We start from the raw sequence: 15,019 nt of genomic DNA on the forward strand, positions 1-15,019 counted from the left end.
CTTGTATCAACTAGGGTTGGGCAACTGAATGACAACAGCACGAGCTGGCTAGATGCTGGTGCTGGAAATTCCCGGAATATCTACCAATTTCAATTGTATTGTTACAGTGCAAAATACATATATAGAGACATTAATGAGAAGTTGCAGAATGTAACTCAAGAAAGGCAGGAATTTCCAAAAGATTTGCTGTTTGAATATCTTGCTACTCCCTATTCAAAAAAGACCATATCCTGATAATAGACCTTTTTCTCAGCCGGAACCAGCTGAGATCATGCTGCTTAACTTCTGTTGTAATTCATAACATAGGAACAATCTAAATTTAATAAGACCAAAATCCAATAACTAGGGCTTTTGTAGCAAACCTGAATGTTCGTGTTCGGTGCAAAAACAGACAATTTTGTCCTTTCGCTCGTTTCCAAAAGATCCACAATTTAAAACAAAAAGATGGATGCAGGTGATTAGGTGAGATGAACGACAAAGTTTTAACGTGCAAAGAGGCAGCACGTATGTTTGTAGTCAGCACTTCACTACATTCTTCATTATATTAAAGACGCAGCACTTGCCTTATAAATGGAGTTGTCCCGAGCTCCTTTTTGTGGAACAACTTTGGAAAGTAAACATTTAGCTGCGGAGCAAACGTACTCCTCTTTGTCCAGTGTAAGTGTGGAAGCTGCCACTGACCCTTTTCAACTGGACCAAGATTATGTTTCCCACCCACCAAAGGTAGGAAAGATTAACATAAATGATGTATAATGTTACCTGGGATATAATACAGCTAATGTGCCCGTCTTTATGAATATTTATGCTCGTAACTATGCAAACAGTGAGACAGAGCAGTTGAAAACACCCATTGTTACCGTGTCACTGTGTTGCACAGCATAAAGAGGAAACAGGGTTACCCATTTGCTAATTACTTCCGGATTTTCTGGCTGCAAGGACATGATATAAAAACATCCACACGTTTAATTATATGTATTTGCCAAATTGTCAAGCAATTCCTTTAAGAATGATTAGACATGCCCTGCTGGAAGATCGTGACCAGTTTTCTGGGTCCTCCTACAATAGGGTACCTTTGCTGTAGGCCCCAGGGCCTTCTGCAGCTCTCTGCGCTCCTCCTGGTCATCCAAGCTGCCCTGGTAACTGTAGTAGGCGATGTCACCCAGAATCAGTGCCTCTTGGGAAATGGGCAGAATGCCACACTTCATAGATGACACCTAGAAAGAAAGGTTTTATACAGTTGTTTTATCATTCGTCTGCAGCTGTCATACGCCACAGAGCTTTTGACGGAAAGAAATATTTAAAAGTTTGAACTTCTGTGATGACTGCAGAGGTAAGTCTTTGTTGGCTTTTAAAATGTAAGTGAAATCCTGCACTGTAGAGCACACATAAAAGACTATTAATAGATAAATTATTATTAATAGATCTATAAATTTAACAGTGATAAAATTAAAACACTCCTTAAAACATTGCTTATACTTGTTTGAAAAAACTCATCTCAAACTGTAATATCAGCTTTATCCAGTATCTGGTGCAAAGTGAACTTACAGCAGCCGTGGCAGGTGTGTGTACGTGGATGATACAGCGAATGTCTGGACGCATGGAATAGATGGCAGCGTGGGGGCTGAAACCTGTGGCGTCGATCCTCAAGTTGGTGGTGCCCTGTTCGATCACATCTCCAATGATGTTGACCTTGACCTGGGGAAATACAGTCAAAATCTGAGTCTATGGGTGCTTCATGGATTTCTGTTTTAGACCTGGAGCACTTACCCTCTTACCCCCACACTCAGACACAGTAACTCTCCATCATTTACTTAAAATACATATACAAACGTCAAAACCAATGTATGTGATGACAGAACTCACATTATCAATGATTCCCCCTCTATGATCTTCTCCAGGAAAAACTGGAGCCTTACCAGGAAACATATCTCTTGGGAGTGGGCATGAAGTCCATTACTATGACAACTTCATTACCAACTAGTTAGCAGTTATTAGATTACACGACTGGAGAGAAGAACGACGAAGGAAAAGACACAGATGCAGAGACCAAGAGGGAAGAGAGTCTGATAAATGCAGACAAAGAGAGAAGGAAGACAGAGACTGAGGCATAAAAACCTGAAGAAACCGCAACAACCAAACTGAGTACAGATGTCAGTTGTAGCAGAAAACCTAATTTAAAATATAAAAGCTTTGCCTGCAGACCTTGTGCAAAATTCACATTAACATAATCACGTGTTTTATGATACAAACCAGAACAGCTTGAATCCAAGTGTGTGTAAACATCACAGGAAGAGGCATCTGTCAAGGAGTCTGACCCTAGTGAAATACTGTAAAGCAAGTTCTTCTTTGAAAAAAACTTAATATATTACATATTACTGTGCTCCAGGAAGTACCTGTTACTGATTTCTCAACATTATCAGGCTAAGAACTATGAGTATTTCTATAATTGTTGGTGTGTTAATGATTAATTTTAAACTGAATTATTATTTAGTGTTTAATTTGTGTTCTTTTTTTTCTTCCAAGCTAACATCTTGAGTTTGGCTTTACATACGCATTTGGCAAACAACATATGTTTTAGTATTCTCTCGGGCACGGAATTAGCGCTATTAAATAAAAATACGAATAAAAGGCCTGAGTGGAGTTCACTGCTTGCTGGTGATATCTGGGTCAACTGAGGCTGAAAATCTTTTCGGTGTCCTGAGAGGTGCTCTGCCTTTTAACAGCCATGGCCGTTGGGATGGATGACTGTCTATGGATCTTTGACCGAGCAGAGGAAAGTGACCAGCATCAGCCAGGAGTAACTAACTACTGTCATCTTTGTGTACACACTCCCCCACAGCCAGATGTCAGATGACTGAACATTGATCAGGTTACATAACATGTCTAGTATGTAGTATCAGTTCATTCGGTCACGTCCTTCAAAATTCAGCTCATGTATTTTCCAGAAGCTTTTCAGCCGTACAGCTCAGAGGTGCTTCTGACAAATGTAACACTTCTGGTGATGAAAAGATGCCAAAGGACATGTCAGAAAAAATATGAATTATTTGAGAATATGGGGTGTGGTTGGATGATGAGTGGGTGATAAGAAGAACAGCCTGGGGAGGAGAGGGGAGCGCTAAGATCACGGGTTAGCTGATAATCAAACCTGATATTGTTTCGAGGATATTTAACTCTGACTGAATAAACTATGTTGAGTCATGAAATCTAAAACTCCACAGTGACCACTAAACTTAAATACATTAAACTACAGAGATGAGTTCAACGAAACTCATAATATTTCTAAGAACTCAACGGAGATGGAAAATGACCAAACACAACTGCACTGCAGCCTTTCTCTAACGCTTCGGCCTCCGCCCAGCTGACCTCAATACAGCCTCTAACACTATTTATTCTGGTTGACTTCCTCTTAATCAATCTGTTCACTTCTCTAAACACTTAGAATCAACTATATAACTATAGAGATCATTGAATCAAAACAAGTTGGAAGATGAGAAGAGGAGGGAAAGGAAATAGGAGAGAAAAATAGAAACACAGCAGCGACAGACTGGCATCAAAACACAAACAGACTCAAACACAGTGAGGGAAAAACACAAAGTGGCAGAATACATAACGTAGTGTCATTGGTCAGACACAGAAGACCACCTTCGAGATACACAAACTATAAATACGCCTTATACATTTAGCTTCTACATTTTACGCAGCCGTCTTTAATTATCTAAGTTATCTAAGATTTTACTATGTTTGGTTGTTTTATGTTAACTTAATAGTGCTTCAGTTAATAGTTGGATAGTGATAGTTCAGAGTGAAATGCATTGCTGTATTATTATTAAATATATATTTCATTTCAAACGGAATTGAACACCATTGCAGGATTGGTGCAATCACATATGGTATTACCAGCCATCTATAATGTATAACCACTTATCCTGTTCAGGGATCCAGCTGTTAGTCCAGCTGTTAAGTACGTGGGGTGGGGTACACCCTGGACAGGTTGCCAGTCTATCTCAGGGCCAACACAGAGAGACATGGACAAATATTTACACTCACATTCACACCTGTGGGCAATTTTGAATCACCAATTGACCTAACATGCACGTCTTTGCACTGTGGTAACCAGAGTACCCGCAGGAAACCCACAAAAGTGCGGGGAGAACGTGCAAACTCCACACAGAAAGGTTGCAGCCAGCCTGTGGTTTGGAACCGGGGACCTTTTAGCTGTGAGGTTAGTGGTTAGCAGCACTAACCACTCCACCATCGTGCTGTCATGGTATTACCACTTATCAGCATTTGTCACATTGAACAACAACTTTTGATTTTTCATATTTACACATGTGACATTACAGCGCAGATCTATTATTCCTTAATATAAATAATTACAGTATATTTATCGATTAAAATGATGACATGATTATTCCAGGATTGCGGTAAAAATAAAAACTATATTAAACTAAACTGCAGATATACACTGTAGGAAACACAAACATGTTGAGGCAGCAAACTACTGGTGTTTGTTTCTGTATAGTTGAGCCAAACTGGTATACAGATCCTGCTTTATGTATCTGTTTAAAAGATTATTTTGATCTTTGCTTTGAGAATAGAAGAAAAGATTATAAGTGTGTGCTCATTAGCCAGAGATTAGCTTCAGCTTGTGAGATATCATTAATATTTTCTGTGCATTAATTAACTTTTACATAGGGCAGTTTTAATAATTTAACAACAATATTTTGTTGTAATCTGTATTGTGACAAAGGTAAATTATGGTGGTTTAATTATGGATTAATTTGGTAAATGGATAATTTCCTTCTCAACAGCAAAAAACCGGCATCTTCCAGAACCATGGAGAATTAGAGCAAATCACTACTGTTGATGCTTAACGTCAGTATAATGTTTAAATTAACGTGTGTGAGGAGCCAGTGAAACAGAACATGGCCTACACATGTCCAAACAAAGGGAACATGGAGGAACGGTTGTCTTTTGTGCCTGTGAAAGACCAAAACACTGAAATGTGGTTTAAACTAATATTTTTCATCTTCCTACAAAGAAGCAAACTGTTGGCAGTAGGTGGCTGATGAGGTTAAGTGGCAATTACACACAGACAAGGAAACTGAGTCGAGGATTCATAACTTATGTTTTTGTTTCTGTGCTGTGGGTATAGTACTTCTGAATGTTTGGAATTGATTTAAATGACTGTTTTATCTATTTAAGAGGGAAGTACCTCTCTTTATTTGCAAGGGTTTTTACTTTTGCTGTTGATAATGGTCCACGTGTTTTCTTACCAGATTTGACGCCGACGCCTCAGCAAATGATAGCCCTCTGGGGATGATGAGGATGTGGTCTTGTTCTTTACTGACTCTACCCTAAAAACAAAAAAAAACTATTTTATGGACTTAAACAGATTCAAAGATAATGGCAGCTAATCTATGTAAGGAGAGGTTTTTTATGAAGTATCAGTCTCTGGACAGAATCAGAAGTCCACAGTGAAGGGCTGAACACACTAAAGAGCTGCACCTCCAACTTACTGTGATGTAGGAGTTGCCAAAGTGTGCCCAGCTAAACAGGTCCACCAGTCTGTAGAGGCTGGCCAGTTTACAGCGCGTCAGCTTCTCGCCTTTCACCATCGTGCTGGATTCCACTCCGTACATATCGTTGATGGGAGTGACCATCCCCAGACCTAAATGTCAGAAGGAGCAGAATTTAAAAAAAGAAATACACAGAAAACTCACTTTAAAAATGATGTTTGCAGAATGATTATTAGATAGTATTAAAAAGATATTGTCTCTTTTTAAGTCTGAAAGAACGAATTCCCTTCATTTGTTATTTATCCTGTGTGTCTGACACATCTGGCTCCATCTCAGACACAGTCCTGATTTATGAGTTTGTGGATATTATACCACTGCCTCCTAGAGCTTACATGTTATGAGTAAATATTAAGAAACAAGTAGATCAGACTGATGTATAGGCTTTTTATCCCATCGCTGTGATTAGAAGCAGACTTCACATATGGACTCCTGGAAAGAACTCCCAAAGGATAAAAACTCAGAGAAATATGCACAGCTCTTCCGGAGTCTGGGGTTCGGTCGCCTTAGTGTATTTTTGCCCTTAAGCACACAAAGCCCGCTGTTTAAGCACAGAGCTCACGCCTTCAAATACTGATGCTGTTTTTTCTTCCTATAGTACAGTTCAAAGTGGTTGCATGCTGGGTAAGGGTGCATTGTCCTGCTAAAAGTTAGTGTCCGTGACACTGTGAGCACTTACTGAGCGGGGAGGTGTTGAAACCAGCCACTGAGCTGGCCATGAAAAAGTCAGCGATCTGCCTGAGGGCCAGCAGGCCGGTGGGATTGTTCCCCTTTCGCTGCTGCTCCTGGATTAGGCTCTCCAACTCCTCCTTAAAGGCCTGAGAGAGGGGGTTACATAGAAGTAAAGAGTTGAGAGACCAAATAATCAGACACTGAGATGACACACTGTGTTAAACTGTAAATCCAGGACAGTGTGAAGTTATTTATGTTTGTGTTTTATTAAATTAAATTACTTTATCATATTATAATATTATTATCAATCCACTGAGAACTTTAAATTTACAGCACTGGATGTTTAAATCAAGTGTAACGCAGCTTAAATGGTAAATTTAAAAAAATATTTCAGTTAGAAGAACAGGCCTCACGTGTTTCAACTTTCCATAAAAGAAGCAAAGAGATGATGGGGGGAGAGACAGATCAGTGGATTAATAGTGACAAATAGTTGAAAGTAAAATTTTGCCGGGACATTTAGAGAGGCAGGGAGAGTGGGAATAAAAAGAAGAAGAATGGAGGAGCCATGCTAATCGCAGATTAGACATGCTCGTCCAGTATATCTGAATTATCCTACCAGTGCTCCCTGAAGCTGGATCATGATAGGACAGTGACGCAACAAGCTGAGCCAGGATTGGCTGCATGGCTGGCCTCCTAACAGACTGTATGATGATTGGCTGCTTGGCGTAACTGGGATGATGTGTGGCTAATCCTTGTGTCCTGACTACAGACATGGGCTGAATCCACAGACACAATATATCATATACTGACATGGTCTTTTGAAAGACTATGATATACACACAGCTGTCTAACATTCGTCCTCAAAAGAAAATGTTTGTCATAACGAAACGGCTCAGAAACCCAATGGTCAAGCAATCACACAACTTCTCTGTATACATGTAGGTCATAACATAAAGTATCAGTCACAGTTTAAATGTAATAGTGCTAAACTAACTACAGCAGGTATACTACAGTCATACAGCTCAGGTGAAACCCAGGCAGCAGCAGGTAACAGCAGATGAGGTATTACGGTATGTATAACTGCTGACAATCTTAATAAAGCTTTTAACTTCTTAGGGGGCACATTCAGCTTCTTCTACCAGCTAATGTAATTAAAACTGTGACTGGTAAAGGATTTTCAAGACCTAGGCTCGAACTGACACATGTACTCTGGATACTGTGTGGAAACTGTACACATTAAAGTTATGACCCAACTGTTTGAGGTTTGAGGAATGTTTACTTAAAAATGCTTTTTTTAATGCTTTACTTTTAAAGATTGTTTTATTTGATGCTTTTATTCAGTATTGACAGAGAAAAGATGGCAGAAACTGAAAGATGGTGGAAGAGTGGAAGTACTCTATAGCTGCATCTTTTGGATGCGATAATAATGTAAAAATGAGTAGGTTTATGTAATCTGTGTAATGTGTAATCTGTGTTGCTACAGTTTGGTGATAGTTTAACAGCATTATTTTGGAACAAAGTTTAAACTGAAATATTTATTGATCAATCAAATATCAAACATACCTCAGATTGAGTAACATTTTGCATCTTTAAGTGAAAGTCACTAAAGTACAGTTGGATTCTGAGGCACAGAAAGAACTTTTCTTTTTTATTATCGTGGCTTGCCTTTTGTTGACTGCAGTGTTCCTGAACATGATAATTACACTATGTTTGCAGCTTTCAGCGTCGGTTCAGCTTTTCATCTCAAATCTCTATGGCTGTAAGTAGGTTGTGTGTGTTCATTCACATTGGATCTGGTCTTGGCTCTTTTTTAACAACATTTTTAACAGACTCACAGACCTATTTAACTTCCAGGAGTACATATAAAACTTGTTCACATCACATCACAGCGTTTGAGTGAAACCAGGCCATGACACTCTTTTCATGCAATAACCCCTCTGAAAGACCATCATCCAATATTCAGGCCTTTATTTCATCTCAGTGGTTGTGCAACAGTCAACAAACTTCCAATAGGTCTGAGTCTATGCACAAAAAACCTCTCCGACACTTAACTTCCCCCTATGCTTCTGCCGCCCCCACATCCCCTAAAGTCACCCCATGGGACAGTCCATTAGTGTCATGTGGATGGAGTTAGGGCCTTTGGTTTTATGCCCATGTGGGTTTTTTTTGTTAAAACTGGAAAACTGGAGCACCCCACCCCCAACCCCCCAGTACCCCCACCGATGGTGTCAGGACACATACACACTGGTTCTGAACCCTGGCCAGACATTCCTTTGTCCCTAGTGGTGAGGTTGCCATGGCAACAGGTCTGTTGCGGATGTCTGAAAGTGGTGGGTTCTTTTGTTTTTCAGTTGTTTTGCTGGAGACTGTTGTGCCATCACTTTGACATTGGAACCATAGAGCTGAAGGGGCAGTTTACAGGAGCCAAGTCACAGACACTTGATGCTCAGGCAGTCTCTGTGTGGCTCCACTAGAAAGGTCTTTGTTTTGAGTCTAGGCTGGAGGATTCATGTTAGCTTGGCCATGTCAGTCTAGCAGAGGTTTTTAACTGTGAACAGCTGCCTTCTGTTGAAAACCATGTCATGAGAGTGGTAAGAATGAACTGAAACACTAAAGTTATGGGCTCGAAAACAATCAGTTCAAATGTGCTAAAAAATAAGAGGAGAGGAGGAACTGGATCTCAGAGGGTCACCACTAAAGCTTTTTCTGGACATGAACTGAAACCCTGAACTTATTTAGACACTTCCCAGGGGAGCTGTAACCCATTGTTTCTAACACTGCTACGATGAGCTGTAAACAAAACACAGTGATTCTTACAATGCAATTCTGTGTCATATCATGCCTCCTGCATGCTTTTTTAAAATTATTTGTCTATGTTTTATTACTCATAGCATTTCTAATAAGTAATAAAACATTGAAAATCTCCTGGTGGGCACTACATGTGTAAAAGAGCCATTGTCCAGACCTGAATTATTAGAACACTGATTGGTGTTCAAGTAAGAATTGTTTTTTAAGAGAAACTCACATTCAGGCAGCAATACCTGTCCAATGATTTTCAGTTTTGTTAAGAAAACCTATTAAAAAGCACATGATCAGTCACCCAAATCAAGACAAACACACACTGACAGGCATCTGCTTTACAATGTGTGTGTGTGTTTCCAAGAAGATTATGACAGCAGGGATTTGGCTCCCATCATCTAAACAGACTAATCCTAGGTCCTAAAGTGGACCGTATCATTAATATTTCAGCATATTTCCCAAATACAAATGACATCACACATGAAGTGTGTTTTGTAGCTGCTGCTGTGACATGCCCATTTCAATCCAAAAACCAAAAGTTAGATGAAACTAAAAAAACTTCATTACATTGTTGCAAACAGAGCACATTCACATCTGGAACAAACACAAATGCCAGTCCTTTTCCCTGTGAGATCAAAATCACTGACATCCAGGCTAAACTAGTTTCTCCACATACTGGAGGAAAATGGGATCCAATAACAAGCCCGATAAAGTGTTTCTACAACTCCTCCGTAATGGCAGAGGCAAACCTTTTAAAACTGGTATTGCAGTAATCTTGAGAGTATAAAGCTGACATGCAGATTGGAGCTTGGCCACCTTATCGGTAGAGGAGTCCAAGCCTGAGAGTGGAGGGAAAGGTATTACAAAGCCACTTCTCCAAAGTATCCAAATTTGATTTGAGAAAGAAAAGACTGGTCCCACAGGGAAAGTGTTTCAGAGACTCATTAGCTTCATTACTTTGTTAGTTCTTGCAGGAAAAGATGCCTTTTGTTCGCCTTCATGGGGAAGTCTGGAAGAGCTGCACACTGCCCGGATTCACGTCTTACTTAGGGAAGTGACATCAGGGTAGATGCTTCTGTAAAAGTGCACTTAATCACCACTTCACTGTTTGGTGAACAAAAATACATCTTCCCATGCATATTTTAGAGCATTACATTCTCTGCGGGGACAATAGAAACTTTTCCTAAAGGTTTTCTAATTTTCCTAGAGCTTTTGTCATCAGACTTCAGAGAAGTTTCCTTTTGTTGTGATTCCCTTGTTTCTGACACAGGTCAGAACTGCCGTGCGTCATTCTGTGGGAAAGGAAGACAGGACGTTCTGACTTGAATCCTGCATGTCTGTTCATGTGGCCTGATCAAAGAAACGTGCATCAGTCCTGACAGTATTACCTCATACCCACTCATGTCTTTACATCTTAGGAAACTGTTGTAATTTTATATGACTCACTGCATCAGAGATTCAGTCTGGCCCAATGCTTAAAAGTAACAGTCACAAGTAGCTGGACAAAGTTAACAAACCTACATTAGGTTTTAGCGGCTCCGTATCAAAATCCAGCGCCTGTCTTCTTACAGCCATGGACACAGTGTTCTGGCGTAATTACCTGTGGGTTGTTTGGTCACATTCTCCCAACAAATCTGTCACCATTTATATGGAAAAACATAGCAATCTGCATTTTTAAGTCTCTTTGTAATGAAAAAACAAAAAAAAACAAAGGCCTAAGCACATGTGAGTGTAAATAAAAGCTCCTCAAACATACTGAGCGAGAAGGCTCTTAAAAACAAACAGAGACAGACAGATAAGGCTTAAAAGTACACACACTCACAAAAAGACCAGGTGAGGCCTGTAATTTCAGCCACAGCCTCGGCAGTTATGTCAGCACAATGCTGTTCTTTCAAGCTGCCAACATGACTGTGCTGCAAAGTAGCAAAGTGCCTGTCTGCAAGCTTGCCAATGCTATAGATTTATCCGCATCTTATCACAGTGCTCCTCGGTGAAATTGGTCCCTGACTCCAGCTGCAATGTCTACCTACTTTGCATAAACTCTCTGCCCTTGCTCTGGAGGGATGTACTTGTTCAACAGAAAGTGCAGGAAAACCCAGCATTATATGGCTACATCTGTGTATACTGTGTCCTAGCACAAGACTTGCTATTTAAGTGAGTATTATACAGTAGCTTAATTATGCCCAAATCTAACCTCATGTGTAATGCACAGTGGGGAACTCATTAGAATCCTTTTTAGTTTGCAGTAAGTGGAGTCAGGGATTGATGTGGCATGAAAAACTGAACTGAGGCTAGTCATAACTGAATAACTGAAAGTGGTAATACTGATTTTTATGACACCGACACTCTAATGTGAGATGTTTGGGTCACTGCTGACTACTTAAAAATGCATTATACCAGATTGCCACATCTCCAGTTGCTAACATGTCCATGCTGAAGTAAGAAAATTTTGCAAAGCTTCTATCCTTAGTACTAGCGTAATTCTTTTGGCTTTTGTCGTCTCTTTTTGAAGGCTGCACATGAGCTTAAATGGGCATTTCAGTCTGTTAGCCTGAATTAATCCTGAGGACCTCACTGTTTGAGGATTCAGCACCCAGGAGATGTTGTGAAATGTTAAGTTGAAACACAGCTGCTGGGACATGGCTCTGAGGGGGAAGACAGCTTTCAAAAAGAATCGCTAGAGTGACTTCTACCACTAATATTCTATCAAATGAGACCTTCAGGACTTAAAGAAAAGGGGGAAACATAATAGAAAGCAGCCGTGACATTTATCTCACATGAGGGGCTCTCACCAGAACTCACCAAAGCACCATAATTTATCAAATTGTGTTTTCTGGAAAGTGAGGGGGGATGTGGACTCACAGGACCAATGCAAACTGGGATTGACTAAATGTACCCGTTGGCTTCAGTAAATCATAGTTGATGAACAAACTGTGCGACAAGCTGGAGAAGGAAAAGAGAAATCTTGGAGAGAGAGATTACAAACCTAAGAGCAAAAAAGAAACAGCAAGTGAGCAAGTTCAACTCGAATTCCGTTTCAGTTCTGATTTCATGTAAAGCCTTTAGTATCGTTTGACTTTTTGCATTGCATATGGCTGCAGCAACAAACTATGAGATACACAGCCAGGGGCTTCTTTGCATGTCATGATAAAACCTCTTTGCATTAGCAATCCTTCTTTCCTTGTTCCTTATGTGAGTTTCAGTGGAGAAGTGATGAAAACACAAACTGCTTTCAGGCTGAAAATGTGATCAGTAGATACTGTACGTCTGTGCCAGACAATGCGAGGAACTACAAGTATGCAGAAAATCCATTTACACATTACATGTTATATGTTACCTGAGATCCCACACTCCTTTGGTTTTTCCCTATTTGTTGTCTCACTATGCCTTTAAACTGCTGCACAGGGGGGAGGTTGTGGGTAAAATGGATTAGAAATTTGTCTCTAACAACAATAATAACAACAATTATATGAATGAGGCCTGTGGATGAAGTCAGTGGAGTTGATTCACTCCTCTCTATATTGGTCCGACTTTAAATACAACCTGCCAACTGAACGCTTAAAACCTGTCATCTGAAGATGCCACTAGTCCTGTAACACTGGAATCAAAACAATTAGGGAGAGAAGAGCAAGACAGAAAGAAAATATATATATTTATACATCTACAACAACAGCAATAATAAGTGTGGACAACCAGCTGGTGACACACCTGTTGTTGTGGAATATAAGAAAGCAACAGACTAAGAAAGATGTAGAAAAAAAACGAGAGAAGGGGAGGATGAGTGCACATGTGCACCAGCTGGTGACCCACACTTATTATTGCTGTTGTTGTAGATGTATATGAGTAAACCAGCAGTGAGGGGCCAACTGTAGTGATGTGAAGGCTGAAAACACTCTGCAGCCCACAGGGAGCCACCTGTTACTGCTGACTGAGAGCTGGTTGGCGTGTGTTCAAAACCACATCAAAAGGGATAATATAGTGCACATACCACCGCATGACCGCAAGTGTAACACAGGCAGAGCAACAAGCAGACACTCACTGCGCTAAATGATGTAAGTGGGGTAAAATAGGATGTCCAAATGGGGAAATAACAGGCATTACAGGCGACTACAAACAGTTCAAAAAACTGGTTTTAGCAAAGGTATGACGGCAAAAAATAACACCAAAAGCAGCCTGAATTGATTTTACTACTACTGGCTACTTGGGGCCAAAGATAAAAACTTGTGTGAAATGCAACACTGACATATTATCACCTTATAAATTTGTGTGGCTAATGTTAGCAACACATCCAGTAGAAGAGAGTCACATTAACATTCATTTCATGTCATGTTGCCGGTCGGTCCAAAATTAACTCTCCATTTAGGACCAACACCCGAGGCAAATATCTGAAGAGCTGTGGAGCATTTAGTCAGATAGTCCCTAACTTTGTCTGTGTACCACGTGGGGCTGGACAGAACTCTTAGCAGAGCTCTTTGCTTTAGGAAAAAACAAAACAAAATAAATAATGTTATGTTGCTGGAAAAGACCAAACCAACATAGTAGAGCTGACGGGGGCAGTTTTCATATGGTTTTCCTGTACAGTATCATTTGGTTGTTACTATAAAACATAATCAAAGCAGCTATATTACATTTTAGTAAAATAAAGATTTATAGTTAAGATGGAGATTAGGTTGGGCTAGGCCAACAAAATACCTGACCACTGTCTTCAGCTGTCTTTGTCCAACTACTTGCACATCTCAACAGTCTCTCTCTGAATCTCTCTCTTTATCTTTCAACATACATGAGACTGTCTCCCTTTTAATAACATGTAGAACATGTTAATAAACTACCCAACGGTGGCAGATAAGGACAAACTGCAGACAGCTGTGCCAGACATCACACAACTTATCAGTGGTGATCAGGCACAGATGCACAGTGGTGGTACAACATTGCACTGCAGCAGACGGTCTGCTCAGTGCAGGGCCCTTCAATGTACTCACCCATTTGCTTGCCCCTAACTGTAGTTGCGGTAGCTAATCTCACACTATAACACCCACAGACCACCCCACACGCACAGAGTATCAAGCAGAAACCTGCATCAACAGCACCATGCTCCTGTCCTGCCAGACATCTGGAACGAAACACTGCGTGCCAAGAAAACCACGCTGGGCATGTGCAGAATGTGAATCACATTTAGAGCTAAAAAGAGAACGGGCCAAACCGCTGAGCAGCCATTCCCCAGTATCCACTTCCAGGCATAATACTCTACTAGTGAGGAACATTAATTTATGACATTTATTGTCTCAGCAGCATTTGACCTTGTAACTTTGACCATATCATAAATCTGGCCTCTGCATTCTCTACAACCAACAATGTGCATTTGTCACATCAAAATGCTTCAAACTACAAGTCCAAATGTAACGATCCCACTGTAAACAGCAAGAAGCCCTTCAGTTAGAGAACAGCCTTCAGTCAATAGCGTAGAGTAAATATTCACATGCTCCACTCAAAGGCAGAGGGTTGTTGTAAAACCTCCTCGCAAGCTTATGCAACTGTCCAAAGGGCACAATACAAAAACAGGACAACACTGTGTTGTCTTTACACAGCTTTTACAAGGTTACAAGACCCATTGTTACCACAGTTTGGAGCTTGTGACAGGGGTGCCAGTGTATTCAGGGTCAAAAAGTTGACAACTGGTCTATGTTATAACGATAATTACACTGCTTTTTAATCCTGGCACAGGTTATAGCCAAGTACAAACCATAGCACACAGATATCTGAATGATTTTCATTAGTACCAAAATACTTAGTATGTCTGCCGTGTACCTGCTGCAATGTGTTCAAGAACAGAAGCAATAATTCTCAAGAATTCAGATCTCCAGGGACAGAAAATAAAACATTACTTGTGCTGCTGAAATTTCACAGTTCACAGAGTCGTTTACTTCAGCAAAACCTGCCCCAGAATGAGAGCTGCTGACCGGAGGGCACTTGGA

At 40.3% G+C, this 15,019-nt stretch overlaps 1 protein-coding gene across 9 annotated transcripts in view; it reads right to left on the minus strand.

Annotated features, from left to right (window-relative positions):
* Positions 1 to 15,019, minus strand: part of add3a (adducin 3 (gamma) a) — an 84,598-nt gene that overhangs the window by 14,164 nt on the left and 55,415 nt on the right. For all 9 annotated transcript variants that reach the window (XM_067497752.1, XM_067497755.1, XM_067497754.1 and 6 more), the window contains 5 exons: positions 6,256 to 6,394; positions 5,520 to 5,671; positions 5,277 to 5,357; positions 1,546 to 1,695; positions 1,071 to 1,214 (listed from right to left, as the gene is read on the minus strand). In XM_067497752.1, coding sequence (XP_067353853.1) covers positions 1,071 to 1,214; positions 1,546 to 1,695; positions 5,277 to 5,357; positions 5,520 to 5,671; positions 6,256 to 6,394 — 666 coding nt within the window. The remainder of the gene's footprint in view (positions 1 to 1,070; positions 1,215 to 1,545; positions 1,696 to 5,276; positions 5,358 to 5,519; positions 5,672 to 6,255; positions 6,395 to 15,019) is intronic.

This window comes from Channa argus, chromosome 3 (assembly GCF_033026475.1).
Source record: "Channa argus isolate prfri chromosome 3, Channa argus male v1.0, whole genome shotgun sequence".
Taxonomy (NCBI): Eukaryota; Metazoa; Chordata; class Actinopteri; order Anabantiformes; family Channidae; genus Channa; species Channa argus.